The sequence below is a fragment of the Anomalospiza imberbis genome, chromosome 16 (assembly GCF_031753505.1).
Source record: "Anomalospiza imberbis isolate Cuckoo-Finch-1a 21T00152 chromosome 16, ASM3175350v1, whole genome shotgun sequence".
NCBI classification, from domain to species: Eukaryota; Metazoa; Chordata; class Aves; order Passeriformes; family Viduidae; genus Anomalospiza; species Anomalospiza imberbis.
Genome location: NC_089696.1, coordinates 15917461 through 15939493, shown reverse-complemented (window position 1 = coordinate 15939493; position 22033 = coordinate 15917461). Strand labels below are relative to the sequence as shown.

The following is a 22033-nucleotide window of genomic DNA, read 5'->3' as shown; positions in this document are numbered from 1 at the left end:
CACCCTCCCTGGAGCGCATCCCTCGGGATCCTGTGGTTTCAGTACCTCCAGGGAAGGAGATGCACGTGCCCAGCAAGGGACACTGAGGGTGACTCTGCACCGAGCTGTTCCAGCCTCCGGGGAGCTCCCAGGGCTCGAGCAGGCTGCTGTGAACCAGCTGAACCGCAGCACCTGATAGGGAGCTGCTCCTGTCTGTCTGCTGCAAGTATCACGGGAGATAAACCGCCCCAGGACATAAACTCAGCCTCAGCCAAGAATTCTTTTTCAGAGGGAAACAATTCACTGGCTCATACAGTTCACTAAATGTTTTCTTCTGAAGGCTGGAGTTAAAAATCCATAGTATTTTAAGAATTTGCTGCTCATTTTGATCCCTCCAGCCTGGATGCTGTGGTGCAGGAAGGTCCTTCTCCACACCAGCCCCAGCCCAGCCAGGTGTTGGAGCCAGTATGAGTCAAGTGCACAAGTGGCAGGCGCAGAATCCCTCACACCATCACCAGCAGCACTTCTGGACAGAAGACAGAGGTCTGTGCAGTCAGGAGGCAGAAGGCAGTAGCTTTATTTTAGGAATAGCACATAGGCATTGGGTAGAGACTGAACTGTGAATATACATCATCCCATTATCAAATCATATCACCAGAACTTCTGGCTCTTTGAAAATATTCACATAAAAATACCAAAGGGATTGGAGTTCTAACTATTTCAGAAAATTACAACATGTAGCAAAATCTATGTACAGCATCTTCTGTCAGGACAGTTTCAAAAGAACCTCTGGCGGTTTAAATATTGGATATGTTTTTTAAAAAAGAAAAAAAAAATCAACGGAATGCAGTGTGCAACATCCAAAAGGGAAAGAGGAGCAGAGGGAGCGTGGCCCTGTCCTGGACCTCTGGGAACACAAGGCTACCCACTACCTGGCACTTAAAGCTGTATAAACGGAGAACACTTGTGAAAATATACTTCACTTTCTACAGCAGGGTTTAAAAAAATACCAAAACCCGGAGATTTGAGGGTGCTAAGGTCTCCCGTTAATAATGCACCGGTCGGTGATTGTGTCCTGGGGCGGAGGCTGCAGGACGAGCCCTTGCTCTGGCGGGGGGTGGGGGGTGACCTACGCGGCGTTTGCTGCGGGGCTCCGCGGGCGGGATGCGGGAGCGGGGGGGTCGCAGGGACACGGGTGCGTTTTGCGCGGAGGAGATGCTCACAAAGCACCGAGAGCTCCAGAGCCCCCGCAGGCGCATGCACTGGCCGTGGAACGCTGTCCCTCCGTGCCGGGGGCGGAACAGGGGGATCCGGGCAGCTGAGACACAGGCAGGCCACGGGAGAGGGACGGGCACACCGGGAGGGGGTGTGCGCATCGGGAGGGGGGTGTGCACATCGGGAGGGGGTGTTCGCATCGAGAGGGGGGTGTGCACACCGGGAGATGGGTGTGCACATCGGGAGATGGGTGTGCATGGTGGGAGGGGGTGTTCGCATCGGGAGGGGGGTGTGCATGGTGGGAGGGGGGTGTGCACGGTGAGCGGGGAGTGTGCACACCGGGAGATGGGTGTGCACACCGAGAGGGAGTGTGCACACCGGGAGATGGGTGTGCACACCGAGAGGGAGTGTGCACACCGGGAGGGGGTGTGCACACCGAGAGGGAGTGTGCACACCGGGAGATGGGTGTGCACACCGAGAGGGAGTGTGCACACCGGGAGGGGGTGTGCACACCGGGAGGGAGTGTTCACATCGGGAGGGGGGTGTGCACACCAGGAGATGGGTGTTCACATCGGGAGGGGGGTGTGCACGGTGAGAGGGAGTGTTCACATCGGGAGATGGGTGTGCACATCGGGAGATGGGTGTGCACACCGGGAGGGAGTGTGCACACCGGGAGGGGGGTGTGCACGGTGAGCGGGGGGTATGAACATCGGGAGATGGGTGTGCACACCGGGAGGTGGCCGTGGACGCTTCTGGAGCTCCCTGGGGTATTCCCCATGAAAACTGGCCCTACAGTAACGGGGCTCCCAGAGCTCCAGGCTGCAGCAGGGCGGGGGATCGTTCCCCGCTGCCTCTGCCGTGCCTTGGAGCAGCACCTGGGGCTGCAGAGGACTCCTGCTCATTTTTAGGCTCTCGGGGATTCTGTGCTTTCCAAGGAGGCATCAAAATGCTCAGTGCTGTCTGCTGGCGAGTTCAAATAACCTCGTGCTGATGGTGTTACTCTCTTGGGAAGGTTTCAAGGTCCGTCAGCCTCTGGCACAGCTTTAAGCAGAGCTGACGGCCAGGAAGGACCCGTGAGCTGGAAGGATCAGACCGGATCCGTCCTCGGGACCACATGGATGTGCCAGAAGGGTTCTGCAAGCTCCTACTGCTTTCCATTGCCACTGGCTGGCAGGGGAAGGGAATTGAAGCTTCCGGGCCACCTCCAGTGATCTCTGCTCCACTGTTCCCGTCTGGGCAGGTGCAGCTCCAGCCCCCGTGCTCTGCCCCAGGGCAGAAGGGCTTGGAGAGGGACTGGACAGGACTCAGCAGCGTCCTCAGGGTCCCAGAGGAGCTGCAGGTGGCCGCTCTCCTGCTCATCCCCCCCATGCTCCCTCCCCTGCTGACCTGCTCTGGCTTCCCAGGGACTCTGTGGCCAGGCTCTCCCCGCCCCAGGGCTGCCTGGGCAGAGCCCCCACGCTCGGCAGTGGCCCTGGGGGTGTGGGGAAGGTCTCCAGCAGCTGCTGGGGCCAGTTACAGGTGTTTGGGAAACGTGGGACAGTGGGATTTACCAGATGGACGCGAAACCCCTGGACGTGGAGGGTGCTAAGGAAGCTCTGTCAGGACCAGTGCGGGGTTTATCTTCGTGTCACCCTCACGTCACCCTCTGTCCCCTGCGGTGCCTTCTCAGTGTCCACCTGCCCCGACCCCTCTGTCCGTGGCTCTGCTGGGTGGTAGCAGGTGGCAGCAGCGTATTTACAACCAGGCTGGACAGGAGCCAATTGCACTTTGTTGGCAATGAATTGTTGCACCTCAGGTGGCTGCATGCCGTCACCAGGCGAGGGGGGAGGTCATCCTGGGGCTGCGCTGGCTCTCGCCCACCTGCACGTCACTGAGAGCCCGCTGTGGGACAGAAAGGGCAGCGCTGAGTGGGGCTGCCGTGGCAGCAGGAAGTTCAGGGCACTGGCACAGGGTGCCCAGAGCAGCTGTGGCTGCCCCTGGATCCCTGGCAGTGCCCAAGGCCAGGCTGGACAGGGCTCAGAGCAGCCTGGGACAGTGGAAGGTGTTCCTGCCCAGGGCAGGGGGTGGAACACGGCGTGATCTTTAAGGTCCCTTCCAACCCAAACCATTCCAGGACTCTATGAACAACCACATCACTCTCCCCTGGGGCTTGTGCTTGAGGCCTCCCTCTGTGTCCCACCCTGGCCAGCTGATTTGCGTGTTAGAAAAATTGCACCTTATCAGCATTAGAAAAGTTGCCTCTAACTCGGGCACAGCTGCTCACAAAACCCCATCCCACTCACACACAAATAACACACCTCACTGGCACCCCGCAGGAGATACCTGGCTGCCTTGCAAAGCTTCAACTCACCTCAAACTTGCTCATGAATTCTGCAAAAATGCCAAAGAAGGCTTCAGAAGTTGTCATTTTTGAGTCTTCCCCAAAGAAGGACAGCACCTTGCTGAACTCCTCCATGGCCTTGTGCTGCAGGTCGTCCAGGGAGCGCATGGCAGGCTGGGCACTCTCCAGGAAGGACTGCGGGAATTGGCTTAAGGACAAAGAGCTGCTCCACGCCTCTGCTTGGGACCCCAATCCCTTATCAATCTCTTATCAAATGGCTGGCTCCCAGCCCAGCTGGCAGCAGGGAGCTGCTGCACAGGCACATGTGGAGGTGCTGGCAGGCTCAGCTGGCCCTGACAGCACAGGTCCCAAGGACAGATGTCCCAGCACGTTCCCTTGGGCTGTGCCACGCAGGGACACCGCCAAACCTGCTCCCCACCCTGGCTGAGAGCGGGGGCAGCTTCCCAGCAGTGCAGACACAGCCCTGGCCTTGCAGCGAGCCCCCAGGCAGCAGCAGGGTGTCACTGGAGGGCACTCAGTGCCGGGTCTCCCCTCTCACAGAAGGATACGGTCATGACAATGGCAAACCTGTCCTCGGCGGTGGCTGGCATGCTGTGACAGGCCTTCTGGATGTCACTCACCGTGCTGTGCAGGTCCTTCAGGTCAGCTGTCAGGGTCCTCTGGTTCACTGCAGGAGAAGAGCGGGGTCAGCAGGGCTGGGACACGGAGCTCTGGGTCTGCTCCCACGGCACGGTGAGGGTGAGCAGCGTGGCCGTGGGCCGGGGGTCAGTCTGTCTGTCCGCACTGCTCTGCACTGATGTCCTGCTGTCCAGGCAGGGTGGACAGCCAGCCCGTCCTGCTGGGACCAGCAGGTCACCAGGAGCTTTGGTGCCCACACCTAGAGGAGCCAGGAGTGTCAAAACTTGCCAAGGACAAGGAGCACACAGGGCTCCTGGTGATGGACACTCAGGTGCCTGGGAGGACACAGGAGGGACACGGGACCTGGGACAAGGGGGGACACAGTGGCAGGAGTTTGGGCAGCTGGGAGCCTCCAGTGATGGAAGGGTTATTTTAGACTTAGGCCAGATACAAATTCCGGCTGGGGAAGCTCCAGGAACAGACGTTCCTCCAGTGGAAACGCACAGCTCCAGGCCGGAGTTTGCTCCTTTATTTATCCACTGTAGCACTAATTCCCAAGGGAATTGCTCACAAACACCAGGGGATGGTGTGCAAGGGAATGCAGCTCGTGCTTTGTAGACATTCAATGCATCATTTAAAATCACAGAATCGTGGAACCATTTAGGCTGGGAAAGCCCTCTGAGGTCATCCAGTCCAACTGTTTCCCCAGCACTGCCAAAGCCACCCATAACTCCACCACTGTCCCCAGGTGCCACATCCACACATCTTTTAAATCCCTCCAGGGGTGGGGATTCCACCCCTGCCCTGGGCAGCTGTGCCAGGGCTGGGCAGTGTTTCCAGAAAGGAATTTTCCCTCAAATCCCGCCTAAAGTTCCCCTGGCCCAGCCCGAGGCCGTTCCCTCTCCTCCTGTCCCTGTTCCCTGGAGCAGAGCCTGACCCCCCCGGCTGTCCCCTCCATCAGGAGCTGTGCAGAGCCACAAGGTCCCCCCTGATCCCCCTTTTCTCCAGGCTGAGCCCCTTCCCAGCTCCCTCAGCCCCTCCTGGGGCTCCAGCCCCTTCCCCAGCCCATTCCCTTCCCTGCACAGGCTCCAGCCCCTCGGTGTCCCTATTGTGGGAGCCCAGAGCTGCCCCAGCACTGGAGGCTCCCCAGCAGTGCCAGCACAGGGACGGGCACTGCCCTGCTCCTGTGTCACACCTGACCAGCCTCTTGTGACACCCCCAGCTCCAGAGCATGGAGAACAGCTCCAGCACGTGTGCCACTGCTTTCATTGCAGAAAGCTGAGCTGGAGGGTCCTTATGCAAGGTGACCCAGCTGTGACTGAAGTGCCAGCCCTCCCCGAGGTTCTGCAGCACAGGAGACCGTGGCAGTGCAGTGCTGGCACCTGCAGCAGCACCTGCACACCCGGGTGGAGGCTGGGGCACACCATCTCCTGGCACTTCCATTTCCTCTGCCTCGTCTGCACTTCCGAGGTGCCTCTGGACTCGGGAATCACGGTTTCAAGGCAGAAGGGAGCACCAGGGCAGGGGACAGAGCCTCGTCCAGGCACTGCCACGTGCAGCAGTGTGGGATGGGTGGCACCTCACTGTCACTGAGCTCGTCCCTGCCTACGGCTCTCCTCCTGCTCAGGACCATTCCTCACCTGCTCTGGCTCCCATCCTGCTCCTGCCAAGGCTGTGCAGCTCCTGGCTGAGCCCAGGCTCAAAGCAAGCCCAGAGGCAGTGCAAGGCCACACGGGGCTCGCAGCTGCTTCTGATCCTTTACCTTTGGCAGCGAGCGGCACTGTCGGAAGGTCCTTGGCAAAGCCCAGGAGCTCTGGGAAGTGTTGGCTGAGGGATTTGGCAAGAATGTGCAGGAAGGTGGATTTCCCATCGACAGTCTTGGTCGTGTTCAGCTGCAGCAAAGCAGAACAAGTGAGGACCCCCCTGCAGAGGCAGCGGGGCTCAGCCCCGTGATTCATGGTTAAACTGCACATTGAATGTTTGCACAGCACCTGTGCCCAGATCAGTCCTGTGGCGATGCCCCTCCTGCAGGGGGACAGACTGTCCCCCTGTCCCACCCCTCAGGAGTCCCACGTTGCCCTGATTTTTAAAAGTGTTATGCTTTCTTTTATAGTTCTTTTAAAAGTTTTAAAGTTCTCGTAAAACTTCTTCAGCCTTCTGGTCTGTTTACCTATTTCTACTGGAGTTCTCACGCACTGTTCATGTAAACAATGATTGTTTTGCATTCTTCTTTGTAAGAAGAGAGAATTGATAGACTGTTGGTTTGACCAGTGTGGCTGGAGAGGTGATAATTCCATCCTCCAATCCACGGTCACCTCTGGAATTCTATAAATACCAGATGTTCGAATAAAACTCTCTCTTTTTCTCCTTTGAACTTACCAAGCTTCTGTGTACTCATTTCATGTCCAATAGCGACAGTCCCACTGCAGCCCCTGTGGGGTGAGGACCTTCTCCCACCCACACCCGGGCCCTGGCCAGCCTGAGGTGGGCAGGACTCCCACCAGAAGCACCAGAGCCACAGCAGAGCCTCGCTGAAGTCCCCCCTGTGGATGAATCCAGCCCCCTGCACCCCTCCCTGGCACCCTGGGCTCTCCCATGAGAGCAGCTTTGCTGGACACAAGGAGCTCCCAGGCTCGGTGTCCCCTGCACCAGGAGCAAGCCTGGCTCTGCTCACCTCGGTGAGGAAGTTGATTTTAAAGCCCGTTGTTTTGCTGGTCTTGGGCTGCCCGTTGTTCAGGTAGTTTCCCATGGCCAGCACGAACTGCAAAGAGGAGAGAATGAGGGGCTGGTGACCTCCTGCCCCTGTGTCCTCCCAGCTCCCAGCTCCTGGGACTCTGAATTCCTGTTCCCCACCCATTAATGTGCAGACAAGCATTGCCCCCATGGATTTAAGGAATTGGTGGGAGGTCACTGGCCAGGAGCTACTGAGGGGTTTCATCACCCATCTGCAAATGCCTCTGAGCACACAGCGACCTCATTTGTCCCACCTGATTTTTTTTTAAAGCAAAACCGAATGAATTAACAGCAATTTGGGACAGCTCATCTGAGGAGGGTCATGGAGGACCTGCAGTGGAATTTGTTCTCTCTCTGCCAGGCACAACCCATCCCAGGACCCCAAAAACGCCTCCTCAGGGGAACAGGCAGTGTGGGGGTGCACAGGGACCAGCCTGCAATGCTGCCCAAACGTGGGGCACAGCCATGGGCTGCAGCTGCCCGTGGGTGCTCCTGGGCAATGCTGAGGGCCAGCGGTGACTGCAACAAGGAGGAGGGACCGCTCTGACCTCCAGGATCTTTGCCAGCTTCTTGCTGCTTTTCAGCTCTAGGGAGGCCTTGCAGATGCACTCATAGCTGGCTTTGATCTCCTCGGTCTTCTCCTGCAGGGTGGTCTTGAAGTGCAGGCTGCGCAGGCGGATCTTGTACTCGGGCACTGACAGCATCTGGGCACGAGGAGGGCAGGGTCAGCATCCCCAGTGCCACAGCTCCTCCTGCACGGGGCTTCTCCTGCCCTGCTGCCCTGTGCATGGAGCAGGAGCTGCAGCGGGCACGGGGAGTGGCTGGGCTGCTGTGCTGCCACGGGATGGGCACTTCCACACCAACAGCCACGGGTGACTTTGTCAACAGAAAAGAAATCAGAGCTGGGCAAAGTCACTGTTGCCAGGGAGTGATGACAGCCACAACCTGGTGGTGGCTCTGCAGCTCTAAACCAGCTCCTGGAGCTGCCAGATCCCTCGGGCATCAACTGGGCACCAGTGCCACCACCCCAGGAGTGAGTGTCCTGCTGGCAGGACAGGGCACACACAGCTTCACCCAGGGCTGAGTGTCCTGCTGGCAGGACAGGGCACACACAGCTTCACCCAGGGCTGAGTGTCCTGCTGGCAGGACAGGGCACACACAGCCATCCCCAGGGCTGAGTGTCCTGCTGGCAGGACAGGGCACACACAGCTTCACCCGGGGGTGAGTGTCCTGCCGGCAGGACAGGGCACACACAGCCATCCCCAGGGGTGAGTGTCCTGCTGGCAGGACAGGGCACACACAGCTTCACCCAGGGCTGAGTGTCCTGCTGGCAGGACAGGGCACACACAGCTTCACCCGGGGGTGAGTGTCCTGCTGGCAGGACAGGGCACACACAGCTTCACCCAGGGCTGAGTGTCCTGCTGGCAGGACAGGGCACACACAGCCATCCCCAGGGCTGAGTGTCCTGCTGGCAGGACAGGGCACACACAGCTTCACCCGGGGGTGAGTGTCCTGCCGGCAGGACAGGGCACACACAGCTTCACCCGGGGGTGAGTGTCCTGCTGGCAGGACAGGGCACACACAGCCATCCCCAGGGGTGAGTGTCCTGCTGGCAGGACAGGGCACACACAGCTTCACCCAGGGCTGAGTGTCCTGCTGGCAGGACAGGGCACACACAGCCATCCCCAGGGCTGAGTGTCCTGCTGGCAGGACAGGGCACACACAGCTTCACCCGGGGGTGAGTGTCCTGCTGGCAGGACAGGGCACACACAGCTTCACCCAGGGCTGAGTGTCCTGCTGGCAGGACAGGGCACACACAGCTTCACCCAGGGCTGAGTGTCCTGCTGGCAGGACAGGGCACACACAGCTTCACCCGGGGGTGAGTGTCCTGCTGGCAGGACAGGGCACACACAGCCCCGCTCCCAGGGCACGGCCCTGCCCGGGCACCTGCAGCACGAACTGGTCGGGCTCGCTCAGCTTGCCGGGGTTCTCCTTGTAGCTCTGGAAGCGCTGCACCTCCTCCCCGTCCGGGGCGTAGAGCAGCAGCTGCTTGATGTGGGATGGCTCCAGGCGATCCGTCTCCATCGTCATCAGGATCTGCCGCAGCTCGATGTGCGACAGCTTCAGGTGGGCGATCAGGATGGCTGGGGGCAGAGAGGCACGTCACCGTGGCTCGGGGGGAAGGAGGGGACCCCGGGGGTGTGGCAGTGCTGGGGACACACTGCCGGGCAGGTCCGGGGCACACGGGGACATCATCCTCCCCACGGAGTGAGACTTGTGCAGGCGGCCAGGCAGGCACAGCCCTGGCACAGGGAGGCTTTCCCCTCCCTGGCACCCTGCAGGGGCTGCGTGGGCACCCCACGGGTGGCTCTGTCCTGCAGCCCCCCAGGCCACCGCGTGCCCCTCACCCACAGCCCCGGCTGGGCTGCCCTGGGACCGGCCCTGCTCCCACATCCCCCACAGCCAGGGGGGGGTCCCTGGCAGGGTCCCACCGAGCTCTCCCACCCTCCTCCCGACCAGAAACACAGCCTGGGGAGGCTGCACCGCCCCTCCACTGCCCGCTTCCCTGCGGGCTCTGCCCTCCCCGGGACCACGAGGCACATCCCATCTCCATCCTTCCCCAGAAAGTTCCCTCCTTCCCCCTGCCCGGGGCTGAACGCAGTCTGGGGCAGCTCCGGGCTGCAGGAAAACCCATCCCAGCTGAGCTGTGCTCATGGGATCGAGCTCCTGTTCCTTCCCTTTACCTTTCCAGTTCTCTACATCCCACATGTGGGCCCCTTTTGGGGGTGCCTTCACCGTGCACTTCACTTACATGTGTTGTAGGCCTTTTTGTGGGACAAAATTTCAACCACGTCTTTCTTTTTAAAGTTTTCAGGCATGAGAGTTGGCTCTGGAAGGGAAACTGAAAGATTTAATCATGGGTAAGGACAGGCTCAGGTGGCTCCAGCGGGAAGAAAACTGTCCTGCAAACAGTGAAACCATGAATGAAAGAGAGGAGGACGGATGCTTTGCACACAGCAATGGCTCCAGGAATCCTTGAATTCTGCGATTCAAAGATCTCCCCAATGGAGGACTCAGCTGGAGCTGAAAAAGGTAAAACGAGAGGTGAAACACACAGAAAACCCCGGACTGCTCAGAAACATCCTAAAAACAGTGTCCCCTGAGATGAGCCCCATTTCATCCCACTGCCAGCTGGGCACCGTGGCCCTGGCAGGGGAGCTCAGACATCCCTCTTGCTTTACTGGAATGCAGTACTCCCACAGGATCACCACCACTCCACACCCCCAGCCTGGACCCCGCTCTGGGCTTGTGGCACCCAGAAACTCCTCTGGGTGGAGACCCCAGTGGGTCTGTGGGAGAGCGCAGCTGGAGTGATGGGAGCTGCACAGGCACAGAGCTCCAGGCCCATCACAGCTCCTGGGGGGCATCCAGGATGATTTGCATAAAAAGTGAAGTGCTGCTGGTGAGGATTTCTTTGGACACAGGAATGTTTTCACGGCTTTTTCAGCATTTCCAGAGTTCTCGAGCACTGGAGCTGCAATTGCTGAAAGCCTCCAGCCGGGTTTCAGTGCCCAATGAAATGTGGAGAGGAAACGGATCATGGCAGCAGAGATAATTAATGGAGATAATTAAACCATCTCCACCTCAATGATCCACTGTGCCACCAGCCACAAAATCCTGAGGATGAACAAATTCATGCCACGGGTGATGTCACAGACAGGCATTGCCTTGCTGCCCATCGGGCCCCAGTTCCTCCCAGTCCCTCCCAGCTGGCACTGGTCTCTGCTGGTACCAGGACCTATTCTGGAGCCCAGTACTTACTCGTGGGCTTCTGAGTCCCAAAGTGCAGCTCCAGGTCGAGGTATTTGACCATATCACTCAGCTTGTCGTAATCCGAGTCTTCCCCGAGCTGTGGGGGAGGAGGAGTCAGCAGCTGTGCTGGCACAGGGACAGCCCCACACTGCCACCTGTGCTGGCACATTCCCTGTCCCCAGAAGAAACCAGGACAGGCTGGTGGCACCATCCTGTGACTGGAGGCTCGGCCAGTGCCCTGCAGATTCACTCAGCTCCTGACACAGCTGAAATCCTACAGAGCACCTCTGTCTTCACTTGCTCCTTGGACATGATCCCCTTACTGAAGGATGAAATGGGAATTCCAGGAGCTCCAGGAATTTTTCTGCACACAGAAAAATCACTGTGAAGAAGCGTCTTCCTTCCTGGAGTGCTGGGGAGAGGGACCTGCAGGGTTTCAGTGCCCGGAGGACTGGAAGATGATCCCACAGCTCCCCTCTGGCTGCTCAGGACACAGGGAATATGGCATGTCCTGAACGCCGGGAGAGGCTGGGAGTTAAACCCCGGGAAGGGACGGGATCCACCTCAGCGTTCTGCTCCACTTCATGGCCACGATGCCAAAGGATTGTCATGTCTTGTCTCACCCCTCACCTCTGCTGTCCCCTCCACTGTCCTGCCCTCCCCTCTCGGGGCTCTCCCATCACTCTGCTCCAACCATCCTCATCCTTTCCCACTGAAACCCCCCCCACAGCTGCAGAACACATCTGGAGGCAGCTCCTGGCTGTGGCAACCCCTGAGGGCAGGGACGTGCTCCCCAGGATGCTGCAGACCAGATCAGCAGCTCAGAGGCTTTCCGGGGCCTCTCCCCACCCCAGCAGTTTGGTCCAAACATCTGCAAGGACGAAGCGGAGCCCTGCACAGCCTCAGCACAGGTCACTGCTCGCCAGGGCAAGGCTGGGACCCCCGTGCCTCACCCCACGCCCCTCTCCCGGGCCATACCTGCCCCCAGATGGTCCCCTCCGAGTTCTCCACCTGCTCCCAGCGCAGCCTCTTGACGCTCATGTGGTTGGAGTCGCTGCGGCGGTGCAGCAGCCCCCGGTGCAGGGGGGGGGCGCAGGGCACGGGGGGCGGCGGGGGCGGCGGCGGCGGGGGTGGGACGGGGTGCAGGTGGCTGACCAGGGACTTGGGGGCGGCTGCCGCGCTGGCCTTGGTGGCCTCAGCCTTGGTGGGGCCGCTCTGGGGGTCGTGGAACTGCAGGGGGGGCGGCGGGGGCGGGGGGCTGAGCGGAGGAGGGGGGATGTGGTCCGAGAGCGTGGAGTAGGTCAGGGAGCTGCCCTCGTCGCTGCTGCTGATGTACTCGCTGCTGCTGACGTCGTTGGTGACGTAGCTGCCCTGGTCATCCTGGAAACTCATCTGCGTGGCCACAGAGCAGAGGCTGAAGGTGGCACCTCGTCCTCCACCCACCATCCTCCTCGTCCTCCACCCACCATCCTCCTTGTCCTCATCCACATCCTCCATCCTCCTCATCCTCCTCATCCTCCATCCTCCTTGTCCTCATCCACATCCTCCATATCCTCCATCCACATCCTCCATCCTCCTTGTCCTCATCCACATCCTCCATCCTCCTCATCCTCCTCATGCTCCATCCTCCTTGTCCTCATCCACATCCTCCATCTTCCTCATCCTCCTCGTCCTCCACCCACCATCCTCCAATCCTCCTCATCCTCCATCCTCCTTGTCCTCATCCACATCCTCCATATCCTCCATCCACATCCTCCATCCTCCTTGTCCTCATCCACATCCTCCATCCTCCTCGTCCTCCACCATCCATCCATCCATCCTGGTGTGTCCTGCCCTTCACTGCCACCTGCGGAGCCCAGGACGTGTCCCCTGAGCCCGCACGTGGGCAGCTCCAGGCCCAGGGCACCGAAGCCGGTGCTCTGAGCACCCCGTGCCACGCTCACCTCCTCGTAGTCATTCTCAGGGGTGAGGAAATCATCCACGATGGTGACGCGGTGCCCCAGCTGCTCGCTGAGGGCGTCCAGGAACCGGTCGGTGTCGCGGCTGCGCGGGGGCCTGGAGAAGGTGAAGAGCTTCTTGCGTCGCGCCAGCGGCGAGTACTCGCGGTGCTTGGGCGACGGGGCCGGGCTGCTGTCCAGGCTGACGTAGGGGTTGGACTCGGTGCTGCACGGGGAGGCCACGCTGCTGTGCAGGCGGTAGTAGCAGGGCTGAGTCGCCAGCTCGCTCGGCCACGCCAGCCCCGGCTTGCGGCCACCTGTGGGACAGAGCCGAGGGGGGCTGCACGGGTGTCCTGCAGCGGAGAGGAGAGGAGAGGAGAGGAGAGGAGAGGAGAGGAGAGGAGAGGAGAGGAGAGGAGAGGAGAGGAGAGGAGAGGAGAGGAGAGGAGAGGAGAGGAGAGGAGAGGAGAGGAGAGGAGAGGAGAGGAGAGGAGAGGAGAGGAGAGGAGAGGAGAGGAGAGGAGAGGAGAGGAGAGGAGAGGAGAGGAGAGGAGAGGAGAGGAGAGGAGAGGAGAGGAGAGCTTGCCAGGCTGTGCTGCCATGGCATGCACCATCCCACACGCAGCACTGCCCTCCGGCAGCCGGAGCGCTGCAGAGCCAGCCCTGCGCTCACACCATCGCTGCTGCCTTGTAAAACGGCACCAAGAGGACACTGCCTTCTCCCCCACCACCTGGCCAGCACCAGCCACCATCACCTGAGATCCCCCCGGAGGTACCTGCAGCGTGTGGCAGCTCCGGGCCGGGGGGCGATGTCCTGTGCAGGGCAGCGTTGCCCACCTTGCCAGCAAAGCCGCCGATCAGGCGGTTCTCCAGCTCTGCGTACACAGCCGACATCTGGGGAAGGACACACAGCTGCTGCCATGTCCAGGGCCTGTGGAGGCCCAGAAAACTGCCATGTCCTGGGGACAGGGCAGTCCCCACAGGCCAGGCTGCCCAGAGCAGCTGGGGCTGCCCCTGGATCCCTGGCAGTGCCCAGGCCAGGCTGGACAGGGCTTGGAGCACCCTGGGACAGTGGGAGGTGTCCCTGCCATGGCAGGGGTGGCACTGGGTGGGCTTTAAGGTCCTTTCCAACCCAAACCTTTCTGGGACTCTCTGGCCCACCAGTACCCATCTCTTGCTCTTTAAAGGGGGGCTTCACCCCAGCCCAGGCTGCTCTGCCCTGTCTGAGCCCCCCCAAGAGCCTCTCACTGAGGAGGCTGCAGGAAGACACTGGCAGACATCAGCCTCATTAAAGGTGACCAATTGCCCAGGGAGGTGACCTCAGAGAAGGGGAAGGACACCGCCAGCCCCCTGCAGGTGTTCACCCACAGACAAATCATTCCCTTTTTCCTGCTGCCCTGTGTTCACAGTCAGGGAACCAAACTGCCTTCCTGTGGACACACCGCCCCACACACGTGGGCAAAGCCCTGCCAGAGGCGTCCCCCGCCCCGTCACACCATTTTGGGGTTGGGTGTCTCCGGGAGGGACGTTCCATCACCAGCCTGTCTCTCTCCAGGGATCAGGCGAACAGGGACCTCCACGGTGTCACTGCCTGTGGGAGGAGAGACAAACCACTCACTGCTCTGTCCGTGCCCCCAGCTCCCCTCAGCCCTGACCCACAAAGGGCCCCTCTCTCTTGCTGGGATGCAGAGTGTCCTCCCTGCCCCAGCTCCCGGCTCTGGGGGTCCCGGGGGAGTAGTGCAGGGTGGGTTTAAGGTCAGCAGACAGTTCCAAGCTGCTCCGCTCTTCCCTCGGGGCAGCTGAGGACAGGGCTGCTCCTCACAGCTGGCCAACATCTGCCCAGACACAGCTCCCCTCCAGCACACACAGCTGTCGGCTGCTCTCAGTGCTCTAATCCCCACCAGAAAAGCTCCTTGGAGCCAGGTCAAAGGATCTTCCCTGGGGAAATGTCTCAGACCCCCCCCCGACAGCTGAGGGGGGCCACATGCCCAGGAGGTCCTTAGGGAGGTCATGGGGAGGTCATGGTCAGGAGCACAGGTCAAGGGCCCTTCAGCATCAGCCAGGAGCGATGGGAACAGGCAGGTCTGTGTCCCCTGAAGGGAGGCAGGGCTGGTGCCACGAATGGGGTTTGTCAGGAGTCACAAAGTGGCCCTGAACCATGATCTCCCTCCTCACATGGATTTCACAAATGGGGTTTTCCCTGCTAATTTCATGGACTCCGAGAATGTTCAGAGGGAAGCCATAAATTTTACCCCCAGAAAAGGGGGGCACAGACCAGCAGGACCAGTTCACATCTGAGTAATGGAAGGGGTTGGAAATAACATTCCTGGTCTCTTATTGAATTTGTTCTTTCATTATGGAATCGCTGTCCCTGGAGGTGTCCATGGCACCCCTGGATGTGGCACTCAGTGCTCTGGGCTGGGTGACAAGGTGGGGATCAGCCACAGGTTGGACTTGATGATCTTGGAGGGCTTTTCCAGCCTAAATGATTCTGTCATTCTATAATTCTGTGATTCTGTTTCTGAAAACATGGGTTCCCAGCCGATGCCTCAGTGCTGACCTCCACCTTTGCCTCCATCTTTTCCCATCGCTCACGCTTAGGAACAGGTCAGGGATTTGGCTCGGGGCAGAGCAGGACACAGCAGGCAGAACCCCCAGGTCCCAGCCCCCAGGCACCCACCTGCTGCCCCCTCCTCAGGGCGGGGGGTCCGCAGGCTGCCCCGGCACAGGGAGGCCCCTCGGACGGAGCCGCGGTACCGATCCTCGGCCTCCGCCTCGGCTGCAGCAGGAAACGCCTCTGTGAGGCACAGCCGGACCCCACAGCTCCCCACTGCTCCTCACCCCGCACAGGCACCCCCAGAGCTCCCCAGGGCCCCCCAGAGCCATGGCACTCAGAGCAGCTGCCATTCCCAGGAAGCTGCTCGCTCCATCCCCGGGGGCTGAGCAGGTTCCAGGTGCTCGTGCCAGCACAGGGCAGGGATGGATGCACAGGGATGGGACATCCAGTCCGCTTTTCCAGCAGGATTGGCATCCACCAGCTCGTGGCCCACATGAAACTCCAGCCTGAGCTGGGCTGGTCCCAGTAAACCCTTCCTGCCCCCAAGGGAAAAGAAGGAAGTGGGGCCAGCCCTGGAGTGCTGCCTGGAAGGAGCACGTGGCCCATGCATCGTCCATCCGTGTGCAGCTCAGTGTGGCAGCTCGGAGAGGCTCACAGCAGCATGGAGGGAACGGGGCATCCATCCCCGAGGTACCCAGCAGACCAGACTGGGACACGGGAGAGCACCGGAGTTCGGAAGCCCAGGGGAAGGACCAGCCCAAATCCAGAGATCTCTGGCCATGGTGCTGCCAGGCACAGACACACAGAATGGACCACAACCACCAGAACTGCTCATGCTCAGACACTGCCCCCGAGACACTGAGGAGCCAGGGACCAGCCTGGAGCTGGGAACAGCAGCCTGGGACAGGGAGATCTGCCCCTGTGCTTCCCTCCTCCCCTGGCTGGGGATTCCTGCCCTGCATTCCTGGAATGCAGCTGTGAGCTTCTGAGATTATACACTAATTACAGGGCATGGATTGCTGGGAATCCACAGCCCATGGCTGAGCTGGGATTCTGCACACACAAAGCAGAGGTGGCTGAGTGCCAATCCAGTGAGCAGATCCAGTGTGCATGGAGCACAGCATTCCATGCACAACAGGAAGGATTTGCACCAGGACTTGGAGCTGGTTCTGTTTTCTGCTAAAATCACTGTGTTCCTCCAAAAGCCTCTCTTCAAACAACACCTCTTTTACCTTTGCTGAGTCTAAAATTAACACATCTGCGTGAGCAGCTGAGAATAGGAAAATTGGAAGCAATTAAGAGTGCAAACGCACAGACTAGGACATTTCACTTCAAACCTGCTCTCCCCAGTCCACCGCTGGCTTTGTGCTGCCACAGAACCAGTGAGGGGGACCAGAGCCAAGGGGCATCACCAACTGCCTTTGTGTTTTTGGGAGAGCAGCACCATCTCTTCCAACCATGCATGTTTTTGTGACATCCCAAGGGACGCTGTGTCACCCTTATTTTACCTCTCTGATCTGAATGCTGCCCTTACACCAGCTGTTCCCTTGTGGGCTTCCTCACCCCTAACCGCCTGAGCAGCTTCCAAAAGCTCCCAGAGTCATCCTCTCAGGTACCACCTCTCCTGTCAACGCAGTTTCATTCCAAAACTGCACCAGCACAAGGGACTGAGCTCCCAGCACCCGGCAGGACACGATGTGTCCATCCTGGAGCACAGGGGCTTCCTCTCACCTGCCAAAGCCTTGTACCCCAGAAACCTGTCAATCTTTTGCTGGCAGTGCTCCTGCTCCTCGTAGCTCAGCAGCTGGTAGATAAACTGCCAGAGGACTTGCTTGGCTGGTGTGTCCAGCACCGGGTACACATCCACAATGAGAGTGTCAATGTTCCTGTAAAACAGGAGAGGGCTGGGCAGTGAGGGTGTCAGTGTTCCTGTAAAACAGGAGAGGGCTGGGCAGTGAGGGTGTCAGTGTTCCTGAAGAACAGGAGAGGGCTGGGCAGTGAGGGTGTCAGTGTTCCTGAAGAAGAGGAGAGGGCTGGGCAGTGACAGTGTCAGTGTTCCTGAAGAACAGGAGAGGGCTGGGCAGTGAGGGTGTCAGTGTTCCTGAAGAACAGGAGAGGGCTGGGCAGTGAGGGTGTCAGTGTTCCTGAAGAACAGGAGAGGGCTGGGCAGTGAGGGTGTCAGTGTTCCTGAAGAACAGGAGAGGGCTGGGCAGTGAGGGTGTCAGTGTTCCTGTAAAACAGAAGGAGAGGGCTGGGCAGTGACAGTGTCAGTGTTCCTGTAAAACAGGAGAGGGCTGGGCAGTGACAGTGTCAGTGTTCCTGAAAACAGGAGAGGGCTGGGCAGTGAGGGTGTCAGTGTTCCTGTAAAACAGAAGGAGAGGGCTGGGCAGTGAGGGTGTCCCTCTGGCACAGCCCCTTCTGCTTCCCAGCCTCATTTAGGCCAGGGACTGCTTCCTTCACTGCAGAGCTGCAGCGATTCAAAACCACATGGATGTGGCACCTGGGGACATGGTCAGTGGTGGCCTCAGCAGTGCTGGGGGAATGGTTGGACTCGGTGGTCTCAGAGGGCCTTTCCAGCCTAATGGATTTCATTATTTTATGAGTAAGAGGGGTGGGGGAGCACCGGAAAGCTGAGAGAAGCCCTGGAAAAGCTTGAATTTTAGCCAGCTGCAGGTAAACAGGCTGTGGGAGAGATGTGGCGGGGAGGGTGGCTGGGCTGGCAGCTGCTGGGGCCAAAAGCTCCATCTGATGTTGGTGTGTAGAGCAGGGAAAAGGAATAGCTGAGCACCCCATCGCACGAGGATAGAACAGCCTGCAAGAGGATGAAATTCTGCCCTGGCACAGGTGCCCAGAGCAGCTGTGGCTGCCCCTGGATCCCTGGCAGTGCCCGAGGCCAGGCTGGACGGGGCTCAGAGCAGCCTGGGACAGTGGAAGGTGTTCCTGCCCACGACAATGGGTGGAACAAGATATTCTTTAAGGTCCTTTCTAACCCAAATCAATCCATGATTCTGTGACAGCCTCTGATAAAACACTGCTGGAAGACCAAGCAAGGGCAGGAAACGAGGTCAGTGATGAAATCTGGAGTGTGCCAGGGGATGTGGTTGGATCCCTGCACAGGACAGGACGAGGGCTCTGCCAGCCACAGCCATTCCCGTGCAGCCACCAAGGAATGCTGCAGCCGGGATTCTGGGAAGATGAGGAGACAAGGATGGAACATGGAGAGATTTACTGAAAGAGGTGGAATAGGATCTGCAGCTGTCAGGGACAGCCAGGCTGCAAGACAGCCTGCACTGGGGGATGAGGGATAAGAGGTGACCAGCTTAACCTAAAGGAACCAAAACTGAAGGATCTGCCCTGTCTCCAGGCAGGACACCTGGCCTGAGGTGAGCTCGTGCACAGGGAACACCTGCCTGGGGAACCTGGAGAGCACAGGGACAGCAGAGCTCGTGTGGCAGCCTCCCAGCCCAGGTGTGCCCTGCCTGACAGCGACCCTGGCACGGGCACTGCTCCAGGCCAGCTCCCAGTGGGAGAGGGCCCAGCTGGCACGGAGTTACCGGTGTTGGAAGAAGCCCTCCAGCGCCTTGCAGACGGAGAAACGCTCGGGCGGGGTCAGCAGGTGCTCCAGCTGCTGCGTGAACGTCCTTCCTTGGATCTTGATGCTAGAGGGGAGAATCTCTGCAACCCACTGCAGGGAGGTGAGGGCCGAGGAGCTGCTCGGGGACTCAGCAGAGTCAGAGTCTGCAAAATAAATATTCCATCTTTCCTTGGCTTCTTTTGAGGGCAGTGGAGCAGTTTGAGTGCCGCTGGCTGTGTGCTTTGAAGTAGGTCAGGTTGGATGGGGTTCGGGACAACCTGGTCTGGTGGAAGGCATCCCAGCCCAAGGCAGAGGGGTGAGATAAGATCATCTTTAAGGTCCCTTGCAACCCAAACCGTTCCAGGCTGCTGTGGCTCTGTGCAGCAGGGAGCTGCTGGGGTTGGTCTGAGTGCACCTGCAAACGAGTTGGGGCGTCCCAGGGCTCCTAACGTGGGGCTGAGGGAGTCCAGTGCTGCTCCAGAGGGAAGAGCCAGGCCCTGACTCCCAGCTCTGTGCATTAGGGAGCAGCACCCCAACAGCACAGGGACCCTCCAGCCTGCACGGGGCTTGGGGACCGCGCTGTGCCCGGGGGATCCTGCCTCCACGGGCACCCTCCGCTGCCCAGACACGCCGAGCTCTGGGCAGTCACGGATCCCTGCGGCAGGGTAACAATCCTGCGCGGCACAGCCCCGAGCCGCGGGCTCTGCGCAGCCACGGCGTTGGATTACTGCAGCCAAGGACACACCGCACGGGAAGGACGCTGCAAGCGACACCCAGGACAGCCACACAGCAGGATGAGCCCTCCTGGAGAGCAGCCAAGCCTGAGATCCAGCCTGATCCCACAAAGCAAGGGGCCGCGTGCCCTGGGCAGAGCAGCATCCCCCCAGGCAGCGCGTTAAACCTGCTCAGCCTATGGAGGCGCTGGCAATTCCCTCCTGCACCAGGAATTCGGGAGCTGGCCTGGGCTTTCTGCTCTCCAGACCCTCCTCCCTGCACTCTTACCGTTGGAGAAGTTGACGATGCCCTCTTCCACCACCAAGGTGGGCATGGCCCCGCTGCCCTGCAGCATCGACACCACCTTGTCGTGGGAGCAGTTCCTGCGGGCACAGCAGAGCCCGGTCAGAGCTGCTCCATCTCCAGGGCAGCAGTGAGGACACGCAGCTGCCAGCTGCCTTCCTTCATCTTGGAAAAGCCTCCTCGTGCTGCTCAGAGCCAGAGGGGTTTGGCCCCGCTGTGATTCCCTGGATTCTCTCCCCCTTTGCTTGGCTTTCCCTGCACTGCACAGGGAGGAGCCTCCCGAGGGAGAGCCTGGACCCTGCCCCATGAGCGGGCACCAAGGAATAACCATGGGAATGCCTGTGACCACCCTGAGGAGTCTCATGGCACAGGAAGGCAGAGTTAAGCTACACCCAGACCCAGAAAAGGATTTTTCCTTTAAATAACACAGCGCTGCAGGTCTGTCCTCGCCTGTCCTAATTCTGCACAAAAAGAAAATGCAAGGTGAATATAAAGTGTAATTTTGTAGGTGAAAAAATCTTGGGATGCCCTTGGAGAAGGGCATGGGCCAGGCTGGGACAATGCCTGCCAAAAACAGGGCTCAGAGGACAATCCTCAGCCTGGTCTCTTTTTTCTGGCAGTGCTGCATCAGCCAACAGTTCGCTGGATCAGCTGAAACGTGAGAACCTGATCCCTGACAGGAGCAGCATCAGTTTAACCTTTAAATATTCATCACTCTCTCTTGTCCTGTAGCCTCCTCTAACCCTTTGCTCCTGGTTTTTATGCAGAAAGACACGCCCGAGGACACAGCACTGGTGAGGGGCACAAGTCCCTCTGGTCCCATTGCTTTGGTGCACAAACAATACACAGAATTAACTTCTGGGTGATTCCTGGGCTGGATGGGGCTCTGCTGCTCCCCAAAGCAGAACCTCAGGTGTTTAACACATACAGATTAACTCAGAGTGCCTGAAACTGGGCTGGGCTGCAGTCAGAACCCAGCCTGTATAAACTGTCCTGCACAGAGAACTCAGAGGAGGAGCTGGGGTGGAGGAAATGCTCCTCTTAGAGCCAGGTTTTGTACAGCAGCACTAAAGGAGCTGTCCCCACAGGGCAAACCCCTGTGCACGGCAGCACATGGGGACCGGGGCCAGCAGCTCCCGTTCCCCTTGCCCAAGAGTGACCACAGCGTGTGCTCAGCCCCTGCCCCTGGCCCTGGGTGCCCTGCACAGCTCCTACCTCATGTCCAGGCCGTTGAGGAACAGGATCCTGTCTCCAGCTTTGAGGGCAGCCTTCTCCGCCGGGCTCCCTAAAGGCACACGGACAAAGGGGCTTCAGCTGCAGCACCTCTGCCTGGGATGGGGGTCCAGGGACACCCCCAGGCAGGGCACCCCTGCACCTGGCTTATCTGGGTGGGCTGGGACCGTTCAGCCAGCGGGGTGCAGCAGCCAGCCCGCACTGGGAGTACTGGTGTCCTTTCAGGATGGCCACTGAACACATTTCCCACTCCTCACAACAGGGAGTGGATAAAGCCAAACCCAACTGTACCAAGGATGCTCATTATTCTGGAAAAACTCCACCACTGAGCCTTGGGAAAGTCCCTTTTGCTCTCTTCTAGCAAACAGCACTTAACATTTCAAGTTCAGAGCAGAGATCAGTAAGTGATGCCCCGAATCTCGTGTTCTTACCTGGCAGGACAGACTCGATCCACACCGGGGCATGGCCACGGAGCGTGAAGCCAAAGCTCCTGTTGCCTTTATAAACTCGCACGGTTCTGTGGGTGAAAAAGGCAAACAGGATGTCAGAGTAGAAGATCCAGCCCTTGTTTCCTCCCCCAGCCCCTCCACAGCCCTGTTAGCCCAGGTTCTCCTGAGTGCTCGAGTCCCCAACGCTCCCAATGTCCCCACAGGTTCCTCTTTGATACCAAAGTGTCTTTCAAATGCGGTTTCAAAGTGGAATATGGGATAAATATATAGATTTAAAGAATAAATATATGTATAAAAGCTAAAAATCATCTGGTTCCACCCCCTCCTCCATGGCAGAGAGTTGGAATTGGATGATCTTTAAGGCCTCTTCCAACCCAAACCAGTCTGTGTTTCTTTATTACAGAGAATTAGACAGACAATGTGGTTCAGGGAGCAAAGGTCTCGTAGGCTGATGAGAGAGGAATTAAGTTCCTCCAGGAAATTTTGGAAGGAGCATTAGGAAATCTCCCTGCTGGGAGGCTGATTGGAGCTGGGAGCTGTTCCTGCAGGGAGCTGGGGGAAGGCAGC

General features: G+C 59.2%; 1 protein-coding gene across 7 annotated transcripts in view; it reads right to left on the bottom strand.

Moving 5' to 3' along the window:
• Positions 1 to 2860: 2860 nt before the first annotated feature.
• The window catches only part of GRID2IP (Grid2 interacting protein), a 36537-nt gene continuing 17364 nt past the window's right edge, over positions 2861 to 22033 (bottom strand). For 4 of the 7 annotated variants that reach the window (XM_068207328.1, XM_068207326.1, XM_068207330.1 and 1 more), the window contains 19 exons: positions 21449 to 21534; positions 21000 to 21069; positions 19770 to 19864; positions 18748 to 18931; positions 16925 to 17079; positions 15317 to 15415; positions 14133 to 14227; positions 13413 to 13530; positions 12643 to 12953; positions 11678 to 12091; positions 10709 to 10796; positions 9699 to 9788; positions 8834 to 9030; positions 7435 to 7590; positions 6828 to 6914; positions 5916 to 6045; positions 4084 to 4202; positions 3545 to 3709; positions 2861 to 3075 (listed from right to left, as the gene is read on the bottom strand). In XM_068207328.1, coding sequence (XP_068063429.1) covers positions 3004 to 3075; positions 3545 to 3709; positions 4084 to 4202; positions 5916 to 6045; positions 6828 to 6914; positions 7435 to 7590; positions 8834 to 9030; positions 9699 to 9788; positions 10709 to 10796; positions 11678 to 12091; positions 12643 to 12953; positions 13413 to 13530; positions 14133 to 14227; positions 15317 to 15415; positions 16925 to 17079; positions 18748 to 18931; positions 19770 to 19864; positions 21000 to 21069; positions 21449 to 21534 — 2731 coding nt within the window. In that variant the 3' untranslated portion in view covers positions 2861 to 3003. The remainder of the gene's footprint in view (positions 3076 to 3544; positions 3710 to 4083; positions 4203 to 5915; positions 6046 to 6827; positions 6915 to 7434; positions 7591 to 8833; positions 9031 to 9698; positions 9789 to 10708; positions 10797 to 11677; positions 12092 to 12642; positions 12954 to 13412; positions 13531 to 14132; positions 14228 to 15316; positions 15416 to 16924; positions 17080 to 18747; positions 18932 to 19769; positions 19865 to 20999; positions 21070 to 21448; positions 21535 to 22033) is intronic. The other 3 variants (XM_068207327.1, XM_068207332.1, XM_068207331.1) reach the window with 1 other exon arrangement.